The sequence below is a fragment of the Ammodytes marinus genome, assembly GCF_949987685.1.
Source record: "Ammodytes marinus genome assembly, chromosome: 13".
NCBI classification, from domain to species: domain Eukaryota; kingdom Metazoa; phylum Chordata; class Actinopteri; order Uranoscopiformes; family Ammodytidae; genus Ammodytes; species Ammodytes marinus.
In genome coordinates this window covers 15,181,490-15,208,524 of record NC_137217.1, presented here as the reverse complement: position 1 = coordinate 15,208,524, position 27,035 = coordinate 15,181,490, and the positions used below count along the sequence as shown (strand labels likewise).

Below are 27,035 nucleotides of genomic sequence, written 5' to 3'. Positions count from 1 at the left end.
CAGCTAATCCCAGATCCTACTTCACCCACCCACAGGTGAGTCGTGACGTCACGCGAGGCGGATATAAGCACAGAAAGAGAGCCCATGCGGAAACTATTGCCCATCTTTTCTGGGAATTGTAGGCCTACACACCTGTAAATTATGGAAAGATATTTGTCGATTTATCTTGGAACAAAGTAGGCCTATGTCTTATTCTGAACTATAAGGCCTACTGCAAAACTTGTCTTTGGCTGTGTAGGCATAATAGAAAATATTTATACTGGTAGCAATTGGGTGTATATCTACAAATGTAAATTTGCCAATTTTGTTACAGGCCTACCTAATTTCCTTGCATTTAAGAAATAAATTGAACTTTGTGTTAAGATAACATCCTCAGCAAATAGCAAAAAAGCTAAGAAGTGAGGCTCCATTTGAATGTCTTCACTTAAACCTCTTTCTATTTATTTGTTGACCCCTGGCATATTTTGTTCTAGTCTATTTTAGTTTATTTTTAGTTTACTTTGGCTGTAATTGTCTTACTTACGGTTAATAATTTTATTTACTTGTCAACATATGTGTGTGTGTGTGTGTGTGTGTGTGTGTGTGTGTGTGTGTGTGTGTGTGTGGCTAATGATTCTTCAGTGTCCTCTTTTTGTTTCCTCTACATAATTGTTAAGGTGCTCTCTATATTCTCTAACCCAGAGGCAAGGTTTATTACACTGTATATTACTCAATATATTGTAGGCTACGGTTATGTACATTGTTATTGTCTGCATAAGTCATTGTATTGTTAAGAGTAATATCAATAAAGAAAAATTAAGGAAAGAGAAAGGTAGGGAATGAAGAGGGGAATAAAAACAACACAGGATTACATGTAATAGAAGAGGAAGGAAAGAGAGAAAATGGATGTTAATCCGATCAGGAAAAACAAACTTTCATTTCTCAATAGTCAAAGTGTAACTTGGTACTGTGTGATGCAACACGGCAACTGCAGGTGAAATTCTTGTAATACACACACACTCTCATAAGGGGACTTTTCCCCTTTATTCATACACATGCTGTAAGCACGCGCAAATTAGGTAGGTCTGGCAGGCACCCAGTTGTGCAGAGCAGCAGAGCAAGCAGGTGTTGTTATCTTTCATTCTGCCCTATATTCCTTCTCTGGAAACACTTAATCAGCTACTCTTTAAATTGAAATAGTAGCGGCACTTCACCTACAGAAAAAAATATTCAACATAAATTCTGTTTAGCATGGCTTAACTTGGTTTCAATGATGCTGTGACAATAAAAGAGGAGCACAAGTGATTTAAATACAAGAACATTTCATTTTATTTAGAATTGATATAAATACAAGTTTCATATCATACAGTAGCTCTAACATTTATACTTTTGAATATTATAATACAGATCACATTGTGTATTTTAGTTGTGGTTAATTAAATGTAAGGATTTACATACAGTATAAACCTATTATATAAAGACTGTCTAGGGGTGTCTATATATTCATTGGTCATCATACATTTTCCATGCTATTGGACTACCATCTATGTTGTGTCTTTCTGCAATATAAGATAGAATATAAGATTTAAATAATGACACCAATACCAAAAAGCAACAAAACTGACAGCTGACAAAAATGTATTTTGTTTGTTTGTTTTTTTAAGTTTATTATGGACCTATTATTTTTATTTTTAAATGTATGATACACACGCAATATTAAGGTGAATTTAAAGATACAATGATCCAGTGCCTTGAAAACACAAAGGCACTTTTAAAGTGAGATTAACCGCATGAGGCTATGTACAGGAATCTCATAACTGTAAATCTACAAGCTTAAACTATTCACATCTACTGTATATATTCCTCACATTTTGACAAATGTTTCTAACTTCATAAAATTAAAAATAAATCATAGGTTTGCAGGTGGTGAGGTTGTCACCTGTTTGAGCGGTGTATTTGTAGGAACCTGGACGATGTAGGTGTCGTTTGGCAGCTGCTGGGACAGAGCCAATCCTAAATGGCCTTGTGCCCTTCTGCCACCCCCGCCACCATTCTCTGCCGAGATGTGTCCCAGCCGAGGGTCCGAGTCGATCTCGTATCGGTAGTGGTATCCCTCCAGGACGTCATGGCATGCGTCTCTCATGTCCAAGATCCACTTCTTCATATCTTTGCGATTCAGGTAGAGCACAAAGAGGAAAACCATACCCACAAACCCCAGCACCAGGCCCAGAAAGACATAGGACGTCTGCAGGGTGAGGTCAACCACCACCTCCGCTTGGACTGGAACCACACACCCTATGGCCTGGATGCCCAGCCCACGCAGCCGGGTGTCACTCAACCCTCTTGGCTGGGCGCAACTCACAGCCTCCACGTCCACCTGAGCTCTCGATTGGTTCAGCCAGGCCACAAAATGACCAATCTCACAAGAGCAGGTGTAAGGGTTGTCGCCGAGAAGGATCCGGATGCTCCCGAGCTTCTCCAGCTCTCGCAGAGCGTCGGCGCTGAATGACCTGAAGGCATTGTAGGTCAGGTCCAGCACCTCCAGGCGGTTCATGCCAGAGAAGGTCTCACTGTAGAGGGACTGCAGGGAGTTGTTAGTGAGGAAGAGCTGCTGCAGGTTTGGAAGCTGTGAGAACATGCCAGGGGGCAGCAGGGCCAGGCGGTTCCCGGAGAGGTCGAGGCAGACTAACCCACCCAGGCCTCCCCAGCGCAGGGCCGTGCTGAGGTCTGTCAGGGCGCTGAGGTTGTAGAGCGAGTGGCTCAGGTTGAGCTCCTGAAGGGGACTGCCGGGGATGCTGAGAGCTTCTGGGTGGATGAGTGCCAGCTGGTTCCCGCTGAGGTCTAGGAAGCGCAGGTTGACCAGGCTGAAGAAGGTGTGGGACGCCAGCTCTGTAACCCTTAGGGGAAGATGACTCACATTGTAACACACCTGTCCTTGCACATTTTATGTTATTTTCAAGCTCATAATACAAAACGTGTTTCACTTACTGTGAAAGGAAACAAGGAAAAAACACTCAAGAAAATTTGACTTTAAAAAAAAAATGTATTCGATACACATCCAGAAAGTTTGTCATATTGTCCAAATGTTGCTGTAAGTACATGAATGTAAAAATAATTAAAAACTGACAATGACATTCTCACCTATTGTTGCTTAAAATGATTTTGGTGATGTTCTCCAGCTCTGTGAACGAATCGGGTCCAATCTGGTGGATGTTATTCCCTGTGATGATGGCAGTCCGTGCGTATCCTGGAACAGTTTGTGGGACTGTGAGCAGATCCTTGGAAACACACTTCACTGTGCGAGTGACGACAAAACACTCGCAACTAAAAGGACACTCCAAGCACAAGTGTGGTGCACAGAGGAGGACTCCCAAAAACACTCGTACTGCAAAAGCACACATCTCTTAAGTACAGCCAGTAAAGAAAAAAAAAAGTAAAATTTGGTAATCTCAGCAACACAGATAATAATAATTTAAAGTGGATAAGTAAGTCAAATTGTAAATAGAGCTTTTGTTCTCAAAAACGTATCAAACTCTGCAGAGGAGGCAAACCGCAGCTCCGACATTGGCTCTCCCGAATCTGCTCCACTCTGGGAATAAAGGTTCCCTTAAATTGATGGGAGTTCATATCACGCAGAATCTGCCCGGATGAAAAAGTGTATGCAGTTCCCTTAAAGGTACAGAGGACTATAGGGGCATCCACCGCTTGTGACCTACACCACAGGATGCCAGGGGGGACTTAAAAGGCTTTGTATACATCCTACATTAACTTACACAAAAACACATAGTAAACTGATGGAGGTAAAAAAAATAAAAATAAAAAGTATTTTGTCTTTTGGGTACATTGTATCAAACAAATCCAAAAATAAACAATACATAAAATAATTTACTGTGGTACTGCTTCATTTCATTTGTATTACTGAGTTATAGTCACATAAAACACAATCAAATAATACACTATAGAATGAAAGAAAAAAGCTTCACACATTTGTCTTTATACACCAGAGGAAAGAGGATTCAAGAGCTATACCTCTATCTATCACATGTGGGTCCTACGTCATTCTATCTTTGGTAGCGGCTCACATCTCTTAAACGAATAATTGATGAATACTTTCAGCATTAAGATTTTTGCGATCCATTCTGTAGCGATTTATCACCCAAATGTACATTAGCCGGTACGAAAAAACACATTTGTCACTGACATTCCTTGAAAAAATACATGGCTGGATTTCAACATTTATCAATCTGGGTGATCTTCTCTCTTCAAAATACTCTTTCAAAGCAAAAACACAAACACAGAACCCGCAGTGTGAAAAACATTAATGGTCAATTTTTAAATTTTTTTTTTATCGAATATACATAAAGAGAAGAAAAAAACATTCAAAACATAAATTATTTGTTTTAAAAATTACCCTCAAACAGCTCTTGGTTGCTTTTAAATACTATACACATTTGAAATAATAAATAACATAATAATTTTTTGTGATGAATATGAATGAATATCCTGTCAAATCACGTCAACCACATCGAGTTAAACCAAAGTCTATGAAGTCATCTGACTGCTCCTCTAATGTAGGTAGAAGGTTAGCATGAATGTGGTGAGGACTCCGCACAGCATGAAGGAGGGAAGCCAGGTCTTGAGGAACGCTGCCCAGCTGAAGGATACAGAGAGGGTAAGGTGTGTTAGGGAAGTTGTGTGTGTGTGTGTGTGTGTGTGTATGTGTGTGTGTGTGTGTGTGTGTGTGTGTGTGTGTGTGTGTGTGTGTTTATGAACAGACAAGGACATGCCAAGTGTGCTGTAGTATCACAAAGTTCAACCTCTTAACTCCCAGAGGCCCACAGCTCCCCCACCCCTGCCCACACTCTCTCTCTCTCTCCTCCCACTCCCCCTGAACACACCCCAGCCTGCACTGCGTCCTACTGTCCTCTCCACCCAGCAGGTTGCAGGGAGCCCCACAGGAGAGTTGACCTTCAGCTGCGACACAGAAGCGAAGCGGCTGGCAGTGATGAATTACACGACTACCCCGTTTTAAAAGACTCCGGTGCCGTGGGAGTGTGAATGTGCGGAGGCAGCACAAACTGTGACGCCAGCGTTCTCTATGTGGGTCAGCGGAGAATAATGCGAGGGCTTCTCTGTGCCATATGTCTCTTAATGCTCCCAAGCAATCCGACAGCGGGGCAATTTAAAAAGGCTGTGAACGTGTTTGTGAGACGAGTGCTTCAGGTGTGTTTGGCCCAGTATTGCTAACATCCATATTTCCCCTCTAGTAACTTATGATCCTTCTGCTGCTTCTTTTGTTTTGCCTGCATCTGTTGTAGAGAGTATATGATGGAAATGTTTACGAAGTATAAGCGGTTGAAATATTACTTCACACTATACAGCAGTGGTGGATTTTTATTTAACTTTTGAGAGCGAAAGAAGACCCCACGCTTGAGCAAGTGCAAACTTGGAACTATGGTTTTATATGTAAACTCTTCCTAATAATGGTAATACAAATTGCGGCTGCAATGAATCTAAAATACTTACCTTACATGTTTTCCATGAATAAGAGACAGCGCACACAGGTTCACCATGTTCCAAGCGGAGCTGTTGTTGTAGCGCATAAGGTTTAGGGCCATGGCCACGTGTGAATGACAGTTATCCATGCACAGGTTGTGCTGGAAAAAAAACAGGACATAAAAAAGCAGTTATTGCTTTGGAAATAACGTATCTGGAAATGTGTGTATTATTAACGAGTCGTAACTATCGTCTCACCGGTCTACATTTGTATTCCTCAGATGCATCATGAACTGCTTTGTCCCATATGGCAGCACTGCTGCCACACACCTTGTCCACATCGAGCTTCCAATACCTGTCAATTTAGTAAACAATCAAAGTGTTGATTTAAAAGTGGGGTTTGTCTTATTGAGATACTATTTAAATATATTATTTTGATAAATAAGCTTACTTAGTTGGTCTACCAAAGCCCATGTTGTCCTCCTGGTGGGGACATAGTTTAAAACATGTAATGAATCATACAGGTTCATTTTGGATTCCACCTCTGGTTGAGTGGGTTTATAATTTTATCCATGAGAATAAAGCAGATGAGAAAAAATTAAAGAGAGGAACGACTAATCCAGAAGGCAACAACTACCAGTTCAGCAGCTTTGCTGTGCACTCCATCTCAGTTAAAAGTTGTGCATTTTCCTTTTATATCACTAGAGATTACACTGAAGTGAGGGTTTACATAGGCTAGATAGATTGAGTTGTTTTGTTTTTAAAGCGATACTCACAGAGACAAAGTATGATCCTGCAAAATCTCGTATGATTCCGGAAGAAGTGCATATGCCCATGTGACCAATGAAGGGGAGCACCCACCTGCAGGATGCGCCCAGCAGAAAACAACACATTCAAGTCAAGTCATGAACGTGTGATTGATTGTGCAATAGAATGCATACTGTGCAGTATAGTAGAAGTTAAATACATAACATGGCATTCAATAGAAGGCTAAAATACATCTGCTTCGTCTTATAGGGCGTTATCAACAAGACGTCACATCACACGATCAACTCGGAAGGAGCAGGATAACTAACAACATTGGTAAGCCTCTTACGATAAAATAGGAATAGGCGTCCACACAATGCAGTAGGGGTAGCGGCTGCTTTTCCTGTCGCTTTTTAAGAAATCCGCCTGGTAGCTCATCATCACGTCAGTCTCGTCCACCTCCGCCATCACTACCCGGAATGACGCACAGACGGCGCGGGAGCGCGCGCGCCGCGCGGTCGTCGCCTACAACGGTCGGTCAGTGAACGCAACACTGGTCCATGTGTAGGCTACAGTGTTAGCTGTTTTTAAATGAGTTTAAAGAGAACGCTACTGCAGGTTTCCAAAAACCTTTTTCCCCCATTATTTTTTTATTCCAAGCCTTTGTGTATTTTATGAGGATTCTTTGAGTTACAGACAATGCTGCTCAACTGCTCCAAGGACAAGATCAATCATGTATTACTCAGAGGAATGGATGTAGCTTGTCTTATTTTACAATGTAAGCCTATTAGTGTTAAACGTGCTCGTGTTTTTTTTAATGGAGGCCATTCAGCCATGGTGGGCTATATCACTGACAGCCACAACTATTCAAGCTGGGTCACCTCATTACAGTAGCTACAGCATGTGGGGCATGAGATGCCCCCTGACTACTCATGCTTGTGATGTAGTGTGCTCATATTTGTTGCCTAATAGTCAGCAAAACACTGGGAGTAGAGCAGACACTGATAAATGAGCAGGATATTTTCAGAGTTCATGCCGCAGCAACAGTACATCTTCCCAACCTAGTTAGTAATGTGTCAGTGCTGCTGTATCCGGGACTCCAATAGGAAAACAACTTAACAAAAATTCAACATTAATGTTGCCATTTAAAGCGCACAAGCAGAAGTACACAGCCTAGGAGGGGATCAATAATTTTATTCTTCACTTTTTTTTTGCAACAAAAGGTAATTATAGGATTCCTCCAAGGAAAAAAAGAGTATCTCAAATTAATGAACAAAGTCCAACGCATAGGAGCCTAGTGTTGCAAGTTGTTGAGAACCCACTCCTTTACGAGCTTTTCACTGAGCATCAGATGGGATGGCTCTGTGTCCTTTATTCACCCGCAACTATGGCCAGAGAAGCCTCATGCAAGCAGAACTGAACAACTGACTGCAGCAATAGGAAGCCTATCGCCACCCAATACTTGGTGCCCAGTTTCCATATATAACAATTAAGCATCTGTGTCTCACTTACCATAACATACCAAACAGACTTTTCACACTGACATTTCATGCCAACCATTTGAAATTAACGGATTTGTTTTAAAACAACAAAATACATATTAGAAACTCTTTTCTTTTTTTACAAACATTTTTTCATTGATATCTTGTTGATCTTGTACATCTATTGTAGTAAAAACCCATAACTAAAAAGGAGCCCAGTAAGCCAAAATTATGTTTCAGTGAAACAAAGTAAAGCAAACATTAATCCGTGGCCATTGGGATGGTAAATGAGTCTGACAACCTTTGGCAGGAGGAATGGCCTGTTTTCTTTCTGTTATAAACTAAACAAAGCTTATAAATACTTTTCATTGGAGCAACACTTGCAAAACATTTCATATCCCCACATAATGACAAACTAAATCTTGGCTTCCTGTGAGCCAAATTCCAACTGAAAATACGATCAAGTCTAACTCAGAAACGATGACTTGGGTGTGTAGCCTTTCTGAGATGAGCGGGGACCAAGATTCTTGGCTCAGACTGTGAAACAGTCAGGAGGAGATGCAACAAAGCACCGTCTTCTGTCCTGTGATCCAATCCTCCGAGGAGGACGCTGCGACTGTGTGGCCACACGGACCTGAAAATAGGTCGCCCGACTGCAGGCTTCTCCTGCTACGTGTCTAGTGTATCTCCAACATAAACCTGAAGAGCCATTAGTGCTCAACTCCTCCTTCCTTGTGAGAAACGGGGGAGTGCTGTGGAAGGTGCTCTCCTCAAAACATGTCACCCCCCCTGCCACCACTGGGTGGAGGGAGAGGGTGAGGTGTCGTCGGTGCTCTGAAGGGGGCGAGATTGGGCGTTTTTCTCCACCCTCTGTGAATCGCTCTTTCCCCAAAGTGGTCTTCACCAGTCCTTCTTTTTGGACAGGGGAGGGCGATGCATAGTGCAGAGATGTGACATGACATTCACTCAATGTTTCTGTCAGACAGGAGGGAGGAAATTAAGATTCAAACAGGAGCTAGGGAGGGGGTTTTTCCCTTCCTAACGTCCATTCAATAGAATGGCTGACCAGTTTTTTAGCTGGGCCGACACTGCACTTGTCCCTCTGAGCTGTCTTCTTCGTCTGAGCCGTCTGGCCCGACGCCGCGCAGGCCTGTGATGCGATAGCCCATGTTGAGCAGCATGACCTCCAGCGGATCAGCGTTCATACGCCGCTGGTTGGCCTGAGCAGCACTGTCCATGTCCTCCACTACTCGCCCGTTCTCAGTTTCTGTCTGTGTCATGAGAAAGTAGAGGGGAGGAGAAATGGGTTTGTTAAAAATGCTGTGCAATAAGTATAAAACAGATTAAGTTAAAAATTCACTTGATCAGGTCATCTGTAATCTATTGCTTTGGCCTTTCGGGTAAAAGGTTTATAGTTATATTTTTTTCATGTTTATTTAAAATACATATAATGTACTTTTTTTTTTTTTGGAAAATGTATTTAAAATCACATATACTTCAAATAACGTTATGCAGTGTTGCCTTATTTTCCTCATTTTAAGTTTAAATTTACCTCTGGTCTTGGGTTCCATAACCGAACCACTGGGTCTATACCACTGGTAGCCAGGAAGCAGTAGCTTGGGTGGGGCTGTAGGCAGTTGACTATGGACTCATCCCCCTGCAGGATCCTCACCAGGTTAGTGGTCTCCTTTTCCCAGACAAAGAAAGAGCCGTCGTCTGAGCCGCTGACAATGTACTGGCCTTTGCTGCAGAGAAAAAGGGGAATCATTCAGACATGTCTAATGAGCCATGTTCTTGGGACTTATCGTATTTATTAGGAATCACAAAATTCACAGCTGTTCACCTCAGCATATGGGTGTGTAACCAGGCCTTTCAGTTCTGCTGTGAAAAGGGAACTTAGCAGGGCCTTCTGGTATACAAGGTCCAAAGGTACCTGAGCTTTGTTTTACATTATGTGTTTTACATTCCAATGCTTCAAGTTATTAAGACTGGATATTGTGACAGGAACAACCAGGCGAGGGTTAAGTACAGTACAAAAGGCTGAAGATTCCTGCTTGGAAGGGATTAGACCCTTTAATTATTGTTTCACATATGTTGCAGTGGCTTGTGTGTGTTGTTCAACATTTTGAGTTATCAAACTATTTGTAAATTCCGCACCAAACCGACAAAGTATTTTTTATATAACATCTAAATTACACAAAGTCTCATGAGATAAATAAGCACACATTTTGACTGACATGTTTCAGTGTGAAACCGACTTTTGCATTCTAAAGTTTAAAAACTGTGAGAAACCACTTTTTGAATTGGTATACACAATGCACATATTATGAAATATGTGCCTGTATTGAAATGTTAAGTCTTTACAAGGAATGTTTTTGCCCCATCACAAAATCTGGTTGAGAGCTAGTGTTCATCGCATTTTGTTGATTCAAAGTACATTCATCGTTCTCTGTCTCAATCTACAGAGCTTGTGACTGCCCCCTAGTGAACCCTCAGCAGACTGACAGTGTGATCTCCTGACCTTCCAAAGAAGTTGGCCTCTTTGATATCAGTGGTGGTGTTGCAGTGACCACAGTATCTGTGCTTGTAGTCAAAGCTGCGGTCTCTCAGCACCAGCTCATCTTCAGGTATGGACTCTTTTCGACTGAATGAGTTGAATCGAATGGAGCTGTTGGACTTCTTATCCTCTGCTGGTGAAGAAAAAGATATCCCACTTAATAAAGCAAACTGATTCAGATTTCAGATACATTTACAAACAAACAGAGGCTGTCTGTCACTCTTGAAACACACAAAGACATCAGTTTACTTTGTATAAAACTCTCTATTTCACTCTCCTAAAGGAAAATATATACATGGGTAGTACCAATGAACTATTTTTACCTGATTCAGTCTTGGTGAAGAGAGCAGCCTTGATGTCTTTATCCAAGGCGTCACATGCACTACTGTGCGCCTGCTCTGGAAACTTTCCTTTGAAATCTTCCAGACACTCCAGAGCTTCAGCTACATACTTCAGCTCAAACAGACACCGTGCCAGCCTGAAGTGAGCCTTCAAATGACCAGGGTTTAGAGTGAGAGCCTTCAGACAGTCCTTGAGGGCATCGTAATGGTCTCCATCCCTGTGAATTACAGATGGGAGCAAAACACTTGATAACTGCTTCCTGATCTTCAGCAGAAGATGATGAATTATTTGCCTGAAGTGACACAATGACACATACCACTTGCGTTTCATGTAGGCTGCAGCCCGGTTCCCATACAGCATGGCGTTGCAGCTGGCCTGATGGATACCTAAACTGTACAGCTGGATGGCCTGCGTCCACTGTTGCCGGGCAAACGCATCATTAGCCTCTTGCTTTATCTTCTCCAAGTGAGAAGGGAGCTCACTAGAATAAAAAAAAAAGATAGCAGAAGATACATAATGGAAATATGTGTCTAAAAGAACAATCACTGACAAGGTGAAAAGAGTATTACCTAGAGTGCATCTTGCTTTCAGCAATATGAACATGGCTGGTTGGCAAGTGGATTCCATTGGCGACGCCATTGGTTGTCTTCCCGTTCTGTACATCTCCTGTGAAGCCAAAAGTTCCAGAAACCACCAATATTACTTTATGATCTCAACACGGCACCATTCAGGATCTTTTGTCAAAGTGGATGGGACAGGCCTACCTGGTGATGACTGGCACCTTTTTGGGAGCAAGAAAGTGTATGGCTTCTGTTTGAATGTCAAGTCGAACAGATACACCTAGAAGAACCGTTAAAAGAAAATGTTGAAACACTAAAACTGAAAATGAATTACTTCCCTCACCATTCTTTGTTGTTTGTTCTGAGAACCATTACCTGTTCCCCACCCATGTTGACTAGTAGCTCAGTGCCATCTGGACTGAAGGTGACATATGTAGCCACCAGGACCCTCAGGCGGTTATTGTAGTCCGGGAGTTTCACTGGCAGGTGGCCTGGAGCATTCAAGCAGAAAGCGGTTGTTATTCAACCACATCCTCCACATTAACTTTCCCACAGCCATTACAGTATAACTAGAAAATAAATGTATCCATTAAATACATTTGATACCACACAATTCACATATGCACCTGCAACATAATACTGGCCGGCTCCGTCGGGGATGGGCTTCTGCCTGTCACAGAACGTGTGCACAGCTGCTGATGTGCTCTGGTTCATTGATTTCCTGCGTAAGGACAAGAAAACGTGGTTGAAACCCCAATTGTGTTCACATATACATCAAAAGCCTTAATGGGGGGATGTCAAACAATTGAGTGGTTTTCAAATAAGTATTGCAAAATGGAACAACATCTTAGCATTTAACCAACCTGTGATCGTGAATCATTCTGATGTCATAGAGACGAACGAATGGACCGTTGGCTCCCACTGCCATGTAGTTGTTGTCCCGCGGGTTGATGGCCAGACACTTGGCCTCGACCAGCTGACCACAGAACTCTGTTAGGTCTATCAGCACTTCCGAGCGTTTACTGCTCTCCCTCAAGTCATATTGTCTGTAAGGGAACAGGACAATAGTCAACATATCACCTGTAAGGGGATATCTCTTGAGTCAAAAAAACAAGGTGCGATCTCTGGGGGCTCTAACCTGATGATGCCATCCTCTGCAGCACTCCAGAAAGTGTTGGGCCACATGGGTGCTACGGCGATGCGTTTGACTCTGTTGGTGTGATCAGAAAACATATGGATGGTTTCCTTCACTGTCAGGTCGTGCACGTGGACCTTTGTATCGGCCGCGCCTGTTATCAAGATTCTGTCCCCGGAGTGTGGGAGGAACTGTGGAGACAGACAGGAACGTCAGAGTGAACTAATGACAACAGACACATCCCAACTGTTCCCAGTAACTTAAGTCTTTGGCACTAATAAATGTATTTACACACAGTTGATATCCCCATTTCTATGCTGTGGATCATAGTCTGATGACGTCTTTTGTTATCGCCACCACCACATTGAAACTGAATAATTTTCCCTTCAGTATGGACTTCTTCCTAAGCTTTCTGTCATGCAGCCATAGTGTTAGGCCCTTACAGCGATCCATGTTTACACACTGCAAACAAGCCGTGCCTTGAAAAGCATCAATGTATTCAAACATGTACAAAGATGGTATCCGCAAAACAATATGCCACTAAATAGTGCCACCTACTATACAGGATGTGAATTTGTATCAAAGAAAGCCTTTTTATTAAAAAGGAATGAGGACAGGCAGAGCGATGGGTCGTATGTACCAGCCTTTTTATACATGACATCCTGACATTAAATAGCACTTTGTCGGAAACTGTGATGGAAATTGTTAAAGCAAGTTGAAGTTGCATACATGTGTTCAGTTCCCATGGTTAAAATGTCCTTCAATGAGACTAGAATGGTAGCACGGCACTTGCAGTAATACAAACTTAGTAAGTTTGCTGCCTTATTCACAGTATGACTTGATAATCAATGTGTATGTAAACGCAGCCATTGTAAATTATTTCAGCCCAGCGTTCCAACTTCCTTTAAAATGCATCCATCTTTCACCCAGTCTGCCCTTACCTTTACAGAGAATATATTGGCTGCATGACCTGTGTGCATAGTTGTAAGCTTCTTGTGTCTGAATGGATCCCAAATGATGGCATGTTGATCATCTGAGCCCGAGGCCAGTAAACTGAACACAAAAAAGTACCACCAGGACAAGTCAAGCAACATTTTGTCTAGGCTATTTAACATATACCTTCTAGTGCCATTTAAAAAATCTGTGTACTTTGAAAAATGTTAAGATGAGCAATCGCTGACTCAAGGGAAGCATTATTTGTGGATTCCTCTTGCTAACTGACAACTTTTTTATTTTGGGGTGATTTAAGTCAATCTTTTAGCACTGAAAATGTCAAGTGTGAGGAGAGGGAACTAACTGCTTAAAAATACACTCAGGCATACAGATGCCATAACAAAATAGTAAAATTGTCTAACTATTTGGACATGTAACCCAGCCATAGTAGGCCTTCACTGGAAATACTGTACGTATAACGTGCCCCGTGATGTAACCCAGGCAGTGATCCCCAGTCAGAGCCTATGATTGAACAGAAGATAAAACTTTCTGAAGACTTACTCTCCTTTTTCGTTCCATTCCAAACAGTTCACACAGCCAGTATGGCCCTGCGGAGACAGACAGTTTAGAAGATATGATAATACACAGACATATCTTCATTCTCACTTTCTGTCTATACACATACACACACACACGCGCACACACACACACACGCACACACAGTCACTGACCTGCAGCTCAGACTCCAGTCCGAGTCTTTTGATGAAGGGGTCCGTCACATGATAGGACCTTTGGAAGCCTGATGCTCTTTTGTCCTGAAGACATGAATCAATGTGTCCATCATTTTTATGCATTCAGAAATAGTTACAAAAAATATATAGAAATCCTTTTGCATGGGGAGGGTCTTCTTAGGTTAGTCCCAAAAAGATTGATTCTACAGAATAGAATAGTACAGTGATATGGTATTATCACAGATAGATAATGCCCATAAAGGTGCTCTGGCATTTGTCTACTCACTCTTATCTGCCTGTGCAAGATGTCTTTGGTGATGTTGGCTGCAGTCATTGTCTGACTGCAAAACATAGATTAGGGTCTGGGTTGAAGGGTCCGGTGGTCAGAGCTCTGATGACATTTACTCTGTTTTTCCAGAATAGGCGTAAAGACGTAGGACACTTAAGATAAGGGTAGATGGTACATGAATACAACTTTTTACAAGCAAGTGGTTTTACTTTGGTTTAATGTCAGTTTTAGAGTAAATGTCAACAAAGGCCTATTTAATTGTTCACTATAGCCTATGAATACTATGCAAAAACCTGAAACATAAGCATGACATAAAGTTAGCTGCTTGCTGGGTTATGGTTGCCAAAGACAGCCCCGTCAACGAAAACAACAATGCGACTTCTTTAGCTACCTAGCTAATGTTAACTACGCAGCTCAGTCAGTGTTGTATTCCGTTGACTGTAAACGCAAAACACTGACACTACGTCAAACGGCAAGTTTTTTTTAGCCTGTTAGAGTCGATAGTCACCTATGCATCGGGCCTTTAAGAGACCTGTCGTAGCTGGCGTTAGCGTATTGGCGTTACCTTGCTAGCTAAAAACAACGTCCCACTTCAGTCAACGTTAACATTTGCAACGCTTTCATTGCTATTTACGGCTGCTGAAGATATCTCGCCACTTTCCCCGGACTGAAATGGCTTCTGTCAAGAAATATCCATTTGATAGACGTGATAAATCATACACTCTATGTGAGTTTGTTGTTCACGCTAATACCTTTGGCTTGAACACAAACCTCCTCCCACCGAGCACTTCCGAAACATGTCTATTTCAGAATAAAAGCACTCTACCCACAGCCGAAGTAGCGAAAGAGACGTCGGACATGTTCTTTTAAAACATAGTTGGTCTATGACCAAAAATAAGTATTAAATTAAGAATGAAAAAGATCATTGTGATCAGAGTGGACAACTTGTGTGGTCTCTTGCTGCAAAAGTAGGTAAGAGGTTATGCTTCATAACACAAAACTGGAGGATGAACAGCATGTTCATATTTTCCAATTTTAATATCAGGTAGCCTAATTATCTTTTTGTGAATAACACCATGACAGTTTCTGAACAATTGTTCAAATGTGTAGCAGCCTATAGACCTATTGTGGTTGGCCTAATTTCAAATGAGCCTCTAGGCTATTTAGTTGGCCTATGTGTGTTGCTTTCCTATTTAGAATGGCCTAATTAAAAAAACAACAGCTTTTGTTGTTACTGGAAAGTGCCACCTCTTTGAAGCTGATTTGAGGGATAGCCTATAGGGCTACATGTTATCAAGAGATCTTATAAATAGGCTATCTGATATTGTGAGTGCTGAAAAAACTCATAAATCACAGCATCTCTCTTCAACTGTTATTTTCACCAAAGGAAAAGGTCCAAACAAACGTTCTCTACGGATCTATCTATCTATCTATCTATCTATCTATCTATCTGTCTGTCTGTCTGTCTGTCTGTCTGTCTGTCTATCTACAGACAGACAGATAGATGGGTAGGCCTAACTATAGCCTACCCATTTGGGAAATTGTGTTGTTTTAGAAGTAGGCGGCAGGCATAGCCTATGACACATAGCCTAATTGTGCATAGGCCTATACGCTTAGAGTAGGCTATTTACCTGAATTCCAATTAATATTTTTGAGGGTGATTATAGGCTAAGATATATTTAAATAGTTAGTTTTTGACACGTTTTTTTTCTTCATTTCAACGTATCTTGGTTTGATGCCTTCGTTTTGGGTGACTGTAATGGCTTCAGTCACATGGCAGGTCTTCTTTTTTTTTCTTTATAAGCAGCAACATTTCAATAAGAGGCTTGGGAATAATGCTGAGTCCGTTTTTTTGGCGGCAATGTGCATATTTAACCGCAGTCGGCTCATACTGGCTACTTTGCAGTTAAGAAATAGAGAGACAATACAAGGTCTGGGGCAACGAAGCGCCACTAAAGGGCGGCGCTGTGAAGCAAAACAAGCGTCCTCTGTGTCTTTGATGGGTCTTCTGCATAATCAGAGGGGATCTGTTCTGCTCAGTCGACAAGCGGAACAACAGCGGATGTTACAGATTCGGCTCCGGTTGCCAGCATCAAACCGAGATTTTCCCTCTGCGTTCTGTCTTTATGTGAAACAAAAGGTAAAGTCTTTAACTAAGCGACGACAGCCAGTTTTAGCTACAGCAACGTCAGCAGGACAGCAAACTGAGGTTTTTAACGTGAATGTAAACTCAAGTCGCCAAGCCAACGCTGAGTTAGCCGTTAGCTAGCTCGTTAGACGGAAACGGATTGTCGTGGATTAGCTAAAATGGTTAACGGGGGGGTTCATCCAGTACAAAACAAAAATGTACATAACGGGAGGTAATAGCCTAACATATAAATATTTTTTTAAACAGCCTAGACCACCATGGGTAGATATGATAGTTGTGTTTGGCCTGCATTATAACATTTGAAATTTAGCTATTAGTCGTTTATTTTCGTCTAGCTTGGTTACGGGTTAGCGAGTAATTTCCTTTATGCATTAGCTAATGAAAATGATTATTTCGTTGCAACCAGGCTGCACCTCAGGCTGCTCATATTCACTATTAATCTCCTTGCCTGTCTCATATTATGTTGTGCTTCTTAAAGCCTCTTAGGGTTCGATGTTTGTGTAACAGATTATGTAACGCTAAATAAGACATGTGCTTGTGTTGTTATTTTGGATGCTGCTTAGAAAAGTCACCCGAGGTTGTTGAGGGGCAGATAGTTTGATAGGTGACGAAATCAGTCAATGGACAACAGCTGTTGAGTCCTACGTTTAATTAGTTCATCATGAAAAGTATGCAAGGAAAGAACTTATCACAAAAATCAAGTTATAAGCCTCTTTCACTGTTTCCATATTGAATTGTTGGTCAGATATTTATAAAAAAGAAACTGTTAGGCAAATTGAACAAGTTCACATTCAGATACAATCATTGCCATTGACTTAGGTTGAGAATTTGATTTTAAACCTTAACAACCCTATAATATATTTTCAGTGTGTCTGTATTTAAAATAATAATGTTGTTTTCTTCCTTGTCTCAATCAGGTGACATTGTCTTGTATGGAATGACAACCTCACAGAGATATATAGAATCCAAACCAGCGGGTAAGTTGACACTGCACAGTCAAAATGCATACACTGTGTATGGGTTCGGTGTCATGTGCTGATGTACTCCTCTGTTGCTGTTGTCCTGTCTCACAAACACACATTAGCTCGGTTTGCGGACATGGAGTGGCAGACACCAGCTGTGTCGGAGAAGTTCCAAAGCCGCTTTGGCCGGCGGCCGGGAACATCGGACAGTGGGGACACTGGTCTTGGCACCTCGGCATCTGACAGCACAGAAGGTGATGACATTTGCTCCCTCTTCCCTTCCTGTATTGTGTAACATTGCTTTGAAGCCTGCATGGCGTTTATGGAGCTCCAGTCCAGTTTGCACCCTATATGCACTTTGCAGGATGACTTTTCATGGTGGTTTAGCAAGTAAATACTTCTAAACTGGTGTTTAAGCTGACTTGAAAGTTGAGAATGCGTTGTGAGAATGGCCCTCAGACTGTGTCGTTGTTGTTTCTTAAGCTATTTATAGAGGGAGAACATGTTCATGATCCACTGTGGTTGCTCGGGAGATTTGCAGAGGTGGATTAAGGTCCCAGCCAAAAATGCTCCAAGGCTCTGCTGCACTACTCTGGTGTTAATGTTCATTTTGAGGATGAGGTGCTAGGATGCCAGGGCTGGATTGATAAATGGAAACTGAAGACCTGTAGAGCGATTTAACACAAATATTTATATTATTACAGTTTTTAAAGGGTAATAGCCCACTGGAGAAAATGTCAAATCCCTCTAGAGATGGTGCATATGTGTATGCGCTATTTTTATTCAGTGAGTGGAATAAATAACAGAAAGGTTCCATGTAATGGCCAGCCTGTTGGGGTGGAGGGTCCCACGTGCCACAGGAAACACTGCAATCTGGAAAAATATCAGAACGGTAACATTACTGTGGGGTTTGAACTTCACAAAGCTGGTATTCATGGAAAGGCTGCTTGTTGGAAACTATTCATAACAAACTGCACAGAACAACGGTTTGTCCTCCTCAAAACAAGTTACATCTGTGTGTGTCGGCTTCCCTAAGGTCAAGGTGCATGGGTAGAAAAAAAAGTTTATAAGTAGTCTTTTAAAGCATATTCCTACATCAATTGATGTGTGTCTTTATAGCTTGGGTGAATTAAGAGACCTCTGCACACATCCAGTCACCAGATACACCTGCGACACCTGAACAGTAAGGTGTAGAGCGCAGATAGTAATGTTAATAGATGCATTTTGTATATAACTGAAAATACCTGATATTGAGGTGTCCAGTCCAGTGTTAATCTGAAAAGCCCTGAAAACATTGTTCCGAGTCGAGGGCCTGTGAGACGACATTCCTTGGAGGAATCAAGCTGCATTCAAGCAAACTGGCCGAGCTTCTTATTAGATACTTGATAATAATGAATTGTTCATGTTTGCAGGATTTCTGAAGTCTCTTTTAATGTGCCTGGTGGTGTGGTGTGACCATAAAGGAGTAGCAGTGGTAGTGTTTATTGCAAACTACAAATGTCTCCATAGTGCCTCTACTACTCAGGATCTTGCTCCATCAATAGTCAGGGTGTCAACAGATTTGTCTTTTAACCAGCTGCACAGCCCTGTCTGTGTGATATGTGTGTGTGTACTCTAAATCAGTCCCGTGTGTGTTATGTTAACTATAAACATGTCTGTATTCTTCTGATACATTTAGCTTTTTATGAATGTGCCTACTTCACACAGACCTTGCTTGTTTAGTCACGACTGTTGAGCATGCTACTGATGCTGCTACAGCTTTGTCCCGGCACTTAAACTGACGGTCGTGCTGAGCAACCTAACAATTAGCCCAAAATAAAGCCACAGTAATGACCCGTTGTTGTGACTCGGGTGTAAATTAAATGACTTTATAATACCAGACTTTCTTTTTTTAATAATGAAGGATCTTGTTTTAAATAGTTGTTTCTGTTGAACAGCTGCAGGTAATTGTCATGATGTGCTTTTCCGAGGCAGGAATTTGAGCAAACATCTAGCCAAAGTTCTTTTTACAGAGTAGTTTAGACTTGTTCTAGCCAGTCATGAATCAGTGCAGCCTGGAGGCTTCTGTTATATTTGAAGTTTTACTTTCCTGAAAGCCTGAAGTTGATAACAAAATATTCTTGCCTTAATAAAAAAAAAAAAAAAAAAAGATCATTTCTAATCCATTATTTTCCTCTCTGATTGCGAGGAGTTTCTGGTTCAAGTTAGTTGTTGTGGTTTACACTGATCAGACCGTTCAGTCTTTGACTTTGGGTGCACACGTGTGTGACGTGTGTGTTACAGTGGGAGGAGGCAAGGTGCTTAAATAAGCGGCACCCACAGATCACCCTGTAACTTGAGAGGGGGGCTATAAATACCCCTAACCTTTCCTGTGTGCCTGTTTGTGTGTGTTTGCGCAGAGTTGATACAGGCTAGTCGACTGTTGGAGGACAATACAATACGGCTTTGGGCACACGGCCTGCCTGCTGCCACTCTGTCAATCTTTTCTCCAGAGGTTGATTTCGTACTGTCCAGAAATGCGAAGAACAGACATTTGTTTTGATTGAGTGTTCTGCAGCTCCACTCACCTCAGGTCAGCAGTTGAAAAAATGCCACTGCTAATAACATGTTTGTTGCGTTCGAGTGAATGCCAGATTTCCAGACTTCAACACGTCTCTCAGGTTTGTACTGCAGTTGAAATCAAAGTTATGCAACTTTTGGATTGTGTTGGGGCTTGTGAAGTTGTCTGTACGTTGGTGGTTGTGATCTTGGATGTGTTCCTGGATTTCTTTGTAAGCATAATGTGATATTCAAGGTTTTCAAATGAAGACGGTTTACATTTTTGTTCCTGTTTAATGGAGTGCATTGGGTGTGGACTGTGTAATCTCAGAGTGCTTATTTTTCTATGTTGTTGAAGAAATAATTACAGAACTGTATGCTAATAAAATAGGATAGCCGTTAGTCAACAGTTCTTATACATGTTATGTATGTACACTCGGTGACAAGGCAACTAGCCCAAGCTTTATCACTGCTATATAGATACATATTGTGTGTGTTTTTTTTTTAAATCATGTAGTGCAGTGCTTTTATTGTACTGGTTTAAGTCTATTATAAGTCTACTCCCCGGGTTGAGTCAGTCAGGGCCAGTTAATTCTTTCAGTGGTGACATCTCATCAACAAAGTAGGCCACCCATAAACCCTGCTGCATCTACTTTACATTACTGACTGAAAATAGAGAAAATGGCCTGCAGAGCAGTGCTCTAGATAGTATGCACTGAATATAACAAGGCATATCTGTATGTTGGATATTGAGAGTAAAACAAACACTTAATGCACTTTCTAATAACTTTTTATTCTTTTACTCTTTAAAGATTTCTGCAGTTCCAGCAGCAGCCCCCCTTTCCAACCCATCCGCAGTCAGATCCCCATACCCACTGCACATGTCATGCCCTCCACGGCCGGAGCCCCGGCCTCTAAGCCCCAGTCATGTGTCCAGGAGGACTCCCTATCCTCTCTGGAGGGCCACAGGTCTTCCTCTAGCTCTAGAACCACGAGTGGCGCCACCTCCAAGTCTTCCTCTCTCTCCAAATCAGCTTCTTCACCCAACCTGGATGCTCAGGCTGGTTTGGGAGGTGAACTTGTGGGGCCAAAGCCTGACTGCCTGAGCCGCTACCGCAGCCTGGTCAATGGACTGGACCACTCACTGTTCCCCTCCGATCACACACGGGGGGATGAGGGCCAGAGGTTTGACACTCCCGCTGTGGAACCTACGCTAAATCAGTCAGCCCTACTAGGGGGGTTATGCCCCGATGTCAGACTCCGATTACAGACCACCGGGATTAGAGACGCCTCGGACTGTGTGTCAGATGCCTACAGAGGAAGCATGGAGCACAGCTATAAGGTTCTGCCTGAAGTTAGAGCCAGTGTTCCAGGCACAGCAGAAAGCTCTCAACAGAGGGGCAGTCAGCCTGGTGCGACTGGATCCACTGGAGTTTACACCAGCCCTCTCAGCCTGCAGACACAGACTTTGCTGAGGGAGCACGCAGGCGCCAAGGGCTATGAGCCATTGCGGCAGGACCGATGTAGTGAACTGTCCAGCTGGCAGCAACAACAGCAACATAAGCAGCAACTGGACAGTTTACGCCTGCAATTGGAACAAATGCAGGTAAGCGTTTATCCTACATAGAGAAATTCAACGGTAGTATATAGTTAAAGAAACACAAACATGGGGGTGATACCTCGGCTGTCGAACTCACCTCGTCTGCTGTTAATAGGGTGAGGTGGATACTTGCTTTGTTAGGTTTAGGGCCATTGGAGTAGACATGCGTCAGTTGTTTTGTGGACATTGATTCCCGACACACATGTAGGTCAACATTGGAAAAACAATGTCCCACAAAAGAAAGCCTGAAGCCATACAGACGCCTTGTCCTATTTAATGGCAGGATTTTCTCGTCAATATTACATAGGAATAGCAATATGAAATTCACATGAACTTCAAAGGAACTTTATATAGAAATTCCATCAGATCCTACTGTATGCTTGATCAATAACAAACAGCTTGTGGTTTATGTTCTTCTTGTCACAGCTGATGAGTAGCGGAGTGGGTCAGTATCCATCACTGTACCAGTCTCCCGTTCACTCAGACTGTGGCAAGTGGGACGCTCTGGTCAAAGCCAGCGAGAGTCTGCTGAAGGAGAAGGAGCTCATCATTGAGAGGCAAGTGTTTCTGATGATGTTACTGTTGATGTGAGGACATTTAATGGAGGGAAGGGTAAATAAACCATTGTGTCCCTACTTGATAACAGTTCATCTTGGTACTGTGGTATTATACAGTGTATTCTTACCAATAATTAGATTTCATTTAGCTTACCAATAAAGAACATCAGTCTGGCTTAACAAAATATTAAAGAGTTGCTAAAGTGGGAGAGAAATGTAGTATTTAAGTATTTCTGTTTGTCTCGTAACCCCAGGGGTCTTAACAATGCTTTAAAAATATTGTTTTTCCACTCTGTTACTGACTTTATTGTTGTTCCTGTGTTGACCTGGTCCCTGATACAGACAAAAGCAGCATATGACCCAGTTGGAGGGGCGTCTAAGGGAAAGTGAGCTGCAAGTCCACGGAGCCCTCCTGGGCCGAGGAGCCTCTTATGGGGATATGTGCATGCTGCGGCTACAGGTTAGTGAAGACACGCACCAGCTCCCACGAGCAACACTGAGAACGCTCACAGTCTTACGCGGTCATAGTCCTAACAAAAACAATTCCCCCCCTGAACCTCCATTGACACTTTGGTATCACATGTCATTTTAGGAGGCTCAGAGGGAGAACGTGTTCCTGAGAGCACAGTTTAGTGAGCGTACCGACTGTGTTGCCCTGGAGAAAGCAGAGGCAGAGCGCAGGCTGGGGGCGGTGGAGGCCGAGACGCGTCGACTTACTGACTGTCTGAAGGAGAGCTGTGAGAGGCACGCGGAGGAGATGAAGAAACAGGAAGAGAGGGTTAGTGCTTGCCTAACACTTCTTCCTGACATACGGTGTTGAAAGCATGCAAAAACATGAAGTCAAATCATTTGCACATCTAGACAAAGATATTTGTTTCTTTTTGATTCTATTTTTGTGCTGTTTATTGGTTAAGAACTGCATTTAAACGTCTGCTCTTTGTGCACATTTTTAGCAATGAAGACAAAGCATTAACTTCCTGTCAAATGTACTGCCTGATATTATAGAAACTGTACAGGAAACTCTTCTCTCCCCACAGGAGCTGAAATGCTTTTGATAAAATCACTGTTAAGCCTAGAACACAAATAGACACCCACATGTTGCATATAACAAGCTACATCACTCAATTTGTATACAGAAGGATGAAAGAAAGGAGCTGAGGCCAACGTGTCAGCAGTTTGCAACACGTTTAGCACCTGTTACTTTATGACCACATTACTCTGCTTACCACATGTGCCTATTTTGCAGATCCGCAGTCGAGACAAGCACATCAACAACCTGAAGAAGAAGTGTCAGAAAGAGAGTGAGTTGAAGAGAGAGAACCAGCAGCGCATTGAGACTCTAGAGCGCTATCTAGCTGACCTGCCCACCTTGGAGGACTACCAGAGCCAGAACAAGCAGGTAAGCTCATTTCTGTTGAAGCGTCACCCATTCTCACTGGGTCAATTCTGTGTGACTCATCAAACTTCCACATGTTATCTTTGTGTCAGCTTCTAGAGGCTGAACAGAAGGCAGCTCAGTTACAAGACAAAGTACAAGAATTGGAGGTGTGCCTGGAGACGACGCGCGCACAACTGCGGGAAAAGGACGCACATATGGAAGAACAGAAACGCAGGGAGAGAGACCTCTTGACAACCATCACAGAGTACATACACACACACACAGTTTGAAATCAAAGTGCCATCTTCTAATTGAGCATATTAAATTATTCAAACGCTAATACCTCAGCATAATGTATGTTGTATGTTTTTTTACTTTGGTCTTCCTCAGGATGCAGCAGCGGGTACAGCAGGGCCTGGAGGATGGAGCCAGACTGCCTTCGCTGGATGTTGAGAAGCTCAGAGGAGAGAACAACGCTTTGAGAGAGGAGCAGCAGCGACTAAAAAAGGTCTGTTGCTTTTCTGACTTCCCCTTTTTAAATGCTTCCAGTGGTGTGTATCACAAAAAGAGTTCGACATAGTCAGGATTTCTTCACATTAGCTGGATTGACAGTACCTAATACCCCAATCAGAGATTTTGGGTATCATGACGTTGATTGTCAACATATTGTATATATGGGTGGGGGGGGGGGGGGTTTGTGACCTACTAAGTAAATGCTTTCAGTCAAACACACTATTTCCATGAAGCTTAGGTCACAACCTCCCAGTCCCAAAGCATAGGGAGGAGCAGTGATATGTCATTGAGTAGGAGTTGTTTGTTTTATAAAGTCTACATAGGAAGTTTTAGTTTGAAATTGCAGCTCTTTTTCTTTGCAGGTCATTGAGAAGCAGCACCGGATGATGGAGCAACTGGGCTCCCAGATCCAGGTACATATCTCTTCTAGATGATCCTCAATGGTCTTTGTGTGGTCACTCTCTCGTTTATAGTCTCTCTTAAATTCATTTGAGAGCCAATAATTCTTTGTGTGTGCAGGCTTTGGAGGAGCAGATATCTCAGGAAGAGAGCAGCTCTCAGGCCCTCAGAGAAGACGTGTTGGCCAAAGAGCAGAGCGTGGTGGAGCTCCACACGGCAATGAAGGAGGTGAGACAGACTGATGTGTTTCTACGGTATGCAGAGAATGTTTAAGCATTTTCTGATCATACAATTTCTCGACACATGTTGACCCTGCTACTGCGTTTCAGCTGTCCACCCAGAACCAGAACCTGATGGAGCAGAATCTGACCCTGCAGGAGCAAATGAGCGACCCAGAGCTAAGTGGCACTAACCAGGCATCGACTAGCCTGCTGCCTGCCGGGACTCGCCTCACGCAGAGGCTCCACTTGGAGATCGCCTCCTGCCTCGGTGACATGCGCTCCCTGTGCAGCATCCTGACCCAGAGAGCTCAGGGACAAGATCCCAACCTCTCCCTGCTGCTTGGTCTCACATGTAAGACACAACATCATTGTTACTTTCTCTCGTTTTCTCTCTTGTTGATAATAGAGTTAGGTACCTTTTTTTTTTAACGTAAAAAAGTGTTTTTAGCTAAATTGTTGGTCCAAATATTTGTTGTCCTAGCGCCCCCGCCAGTGTCGGAGCAGGGCAAGGACTGGATGAGTCCAGAGGTGCTGCAGAAGAAGCTGGTTGAGGCTCAACAGCTCCGTCGAGACGTTGAGGAACTACGCAACGTCATACTGGACCGTTACGCGCAGGACATGGGCGAAAACTGCATCACCCAATAACCCCGCCCCCCAGGTGATGCTAGAAACTTGTGTAAGCCCCACTTCATCTCCGAAGCATCTAAAATGGGCTTGTCTTTCAGTTACTGAATGTCAGACAGAGGACTGTATTCTATTTCTCTTAAAATGAGGACAGAGGAAAGCCCAAATGGATTAGCTTCTCCCTCAGCTGACTATACGTCCATACTCAAGCCGCCTGCCTGTAGCGCAGATCCCTCCCACCCCGCCTGTCAGTTCATCTATTTCTGTCCAAGGGCTTACAGAAAATAACGTACCTCTAATACTTGATCCTTAAGCATTGCGTGTGTGTGTGTTTTTTGTTTTTTAATAATGATGACATGATGCTGTCAGTTACCAAACAGTCTTATACTTTTTGTTCCACTCTAGTGGATAACCATTTGTGTAGAAGTCCCACAAATATAACTTATTTAAATCCTAATTTCCCTCTCGAAGGGGGGGGAATCATTCAAGAAGTGGTTGACAATCAACTGAAAATATTTTAATCTGTGCTTTTAACTGAATTCACAAGGAAATGTTACTAACATGCCATTATTTACAATGGTGAACACTGTAACATTGGACTCTGCTGTGAGGTATAAGACTCCGCGACTAAAGGGTTTAATACCAAATCAGCTTCTCACACCAACAGGCCTCCAACAGTTTATTAACCAAAGAAACTCTGGTCAAAGCAGTTGTGCAAGTCTGTGAATGTTTGTGAATGCTTGTCTCCTGCTGCAGGCCTCGTTCTGAATGAATACCAACATGTGCCTTTCTGTCATGTTTGCAACCCCAATGCTAATTCAGTTGTAGACCAACCACAAAGGGCTCCTTGCAGCTGACTCTTCCAATATGACCTTTGTCACAGTGTCTCAACTAGTAGGATAGTCAATACATTCCCTGACTCTGAATGTAGTGGATAACTTTGGGCCACATCACAGAGCTCCAAAAGGCCCCTACACTGTTTGTTGTTACTGGTAGATGAATGAAGTTAGTTGACTCTTCAGTCTGTGTGATCTGCTATGTGTAGATGTATGACTTCACAGTATATTGTACATTTCAGGTTAATTAATGGCTGATTGAACATAGTGGTTAACCGTTTGATAAAAGTTTGACTGAGAAACAGTATTAGTCTTCAGTATTATTTATTTATTTGTTTTGTTTGCATTGATAACTCAGAGGTTCCTGCTAATATGTTGCTGTTACAATGTGCTAATGTAATAATCCACAATGTGTAGAGGTCCCATGAATGGCTTTTTCAATGGTACATTTCTCCTGTGGTTTCATATAGGATGTAATGTTGGGAAGGGGTAATGGCAGAATTTAAGGATTGGCAGCAGGCAGTGAGGGATGACCTTTAATCCCATGTGATGATGATGGTGTTTGGGGTTGGCTGGATCACCCCTAAATCAACAATTGCATTGTAGTTGATGGAATTCTTATATTTTGCCCTGAGTGTAGGAGAAGCCATTCAAAGAAAAAAAAACAAGACGCTTTACAGGAAGAGAAAGGGATTTTAATATAAAAGAATATGCAAAATGTTACAGAACACCACACCCAGGGACACACAAGCCATTTTTTATTTCATTGGACCTTTTTAAAATAATCAAAACATTTAAAAAAACGAGTAGCACAAGATATATCTTTGGAAAGTCGGGCTCCATATGCCCTAACATCTCAAATGTTTTTGCAAAAGGGAAAAAGATGTTTATATTTTCATATTCTTGTTTGTATTTGCATATTTTAGAAATAAAGATTTTCAACATTTTGTTTTAATTTGTTTGGATTTGATTTTCATTGATTCCTAACTACATTATTTGTGTCTTTCT

At 42.3% G+C, this 27,035-nt stretch overlaps 4 protein-coding genes across 10 annotated transcripts; 1 reads left to right on the top strand and 3 right to left on the bottom strand.

Moving 5' to 3' along the window:
* Positions 1-1,312: 1,312 nt before the first annotated feature.
* Positions 1,313-3,396, bottom strand: LOC307260029 (trophoblast glycoprotein-like). Its single transcript, XM_080040146.1, has 2 exons — positions 3,121-3,396; positions 1,313-2,876 (listed from the first exon to the last, which is right to left on the bottom strand). The coding sequence occupies exons 1-2, from the start codon at positions 3,378-3,380 to the stop codon at positions 1,889-1,891; spliced, it is 1,248 nt and encodes a 415-aa protein (XP_079896272.1). The 5' UTR covers positions 3,381-3,396; the 3' UTR covers positions 1,313-1,888.
* Positions 3,397-3,446: 50 nt separating this feature from the next.
* LOC307260030 (transmembrane protein 222-like) lies at positions 3,447-6,695 on the bottom strand. The gene is made up of 6 exons (XM_080040147.1): positions 6,572-6,695; positions 6,252-6,336; positions 5,927-5,958; positions 5,734-5,830; positions 5,506-5,636; positions 3,447-4,633 (listed from the first exon to the last, which is right to left on the bottom strand). Exons 1-6 carry the CDS (start codon positions 6,688-6,690, stop codon positions 4,546-4,548), a joined length of 552 nt encoding a protein of 183 aa, XP_079896273.1. The 5' UTR covers positions 6,691-6,695; the 3' UTR covers positions 3,447-4,545.
* A 713-nt stretch (positions 6,696-7,408) lies between these two features.
* Positions 7,409-15,025, bottom strand: wdtc1 (WD and tetratricopeptide repeats 1). Of its 6 annotated transcripts, none has more exons than XM_080040012.1 (16): positions 15,003-15,025; positions 14,248-14,367; positions 13,962-14,045; positions 13,792-13,838; positions 13,239-13,350; positions 12,301-12,488; positions 12,026-12,208; positions 11,789-11,883; positions 11,538-11,653; positions 11,367-11,442; positions 11,172-11,268; positions 10,919-11,083; positions 10,584-10,819; positions 10,225-10,393; positions 9,256-9,448; positions 7,409-8,974 (listed from the first exon to the last, which is right to left on the bottom strand). In XM_080040012.1, the coding sequence occupies exons 2-16, from the start codon at positions 14,311-14,313 to the stop codon at positions 8,777-8,779; spliced, it is 2,025 nt and encodes a 674-aa protein (XP_079896138.1). In that variant the 5' UTR covers positions 14,314-14,367; positions 15,003-15,025; the 3' UTR covers positions 7,409-8,776. The 6 variants fall into 6 exon arrangements, with proteins under 6 accessions (XP_079896138.1, XP_079896137.1, XP_079896140.1 ...); XM_080040011.1 differs by having other exon boundaries at positions 14,248-14,402; positions 14,816-15,014; XM_080040014.1 differs by having other exon boundaries at positions 10,225-10,390; positions 14,248-14,402; positions 14,816-15,014.
* Positions 15,026-16,295: 1,270 nt separating this feature from the next.
* cep85 (centrosomal protein 85) lies at positions 16,296-26,976 on the top strand. 2 transcript variants are annotated; one of them, XM_080039445.1, is made up of 14 exons: positions 16,296-16,390; positions 17,317-17,376; positions 17,484-17,615; positions 20,712-21,505; positions 21,926-22,056; positions 22,399-22,516; positions 22,649-22,834; positions 23,303-23,455; positions 23,545-23,699; positions 23,825-23,942; positions 24,310-24,360; positions 24,467-24,574; positions 24,676-24,919; positions 25,049-26,972. In XM_080039445.1, exons 2-14 carry the CDS (start codon positions 17,337-17,339, stop codon positions 25,210-25,212), a joined length of 2,394 nt encoding a protein of 797 aa, XP_079895571.1. In that variant the 5' UTR covers positions 16,296-16,390; positions 17,317-17,336; the 3' UTR covers positions 25,213-26,972. The 2 variants fall into 2 exon arrangements, with proteins under 2 accessions (XP_079895571.1, XP_079895572.1); XM_080039446.1 differs by lacking the exons at positions 16,296-16,390; positions 17,317-17,376; positions 17,484-17,615 and adding an exon at positions 19,795-20,021 and having other exon boundaries at positions 25,049-26,976.
* The last annotated feature ends 59 nt before the right edge of the window (positions 26,977-27,035 follow it).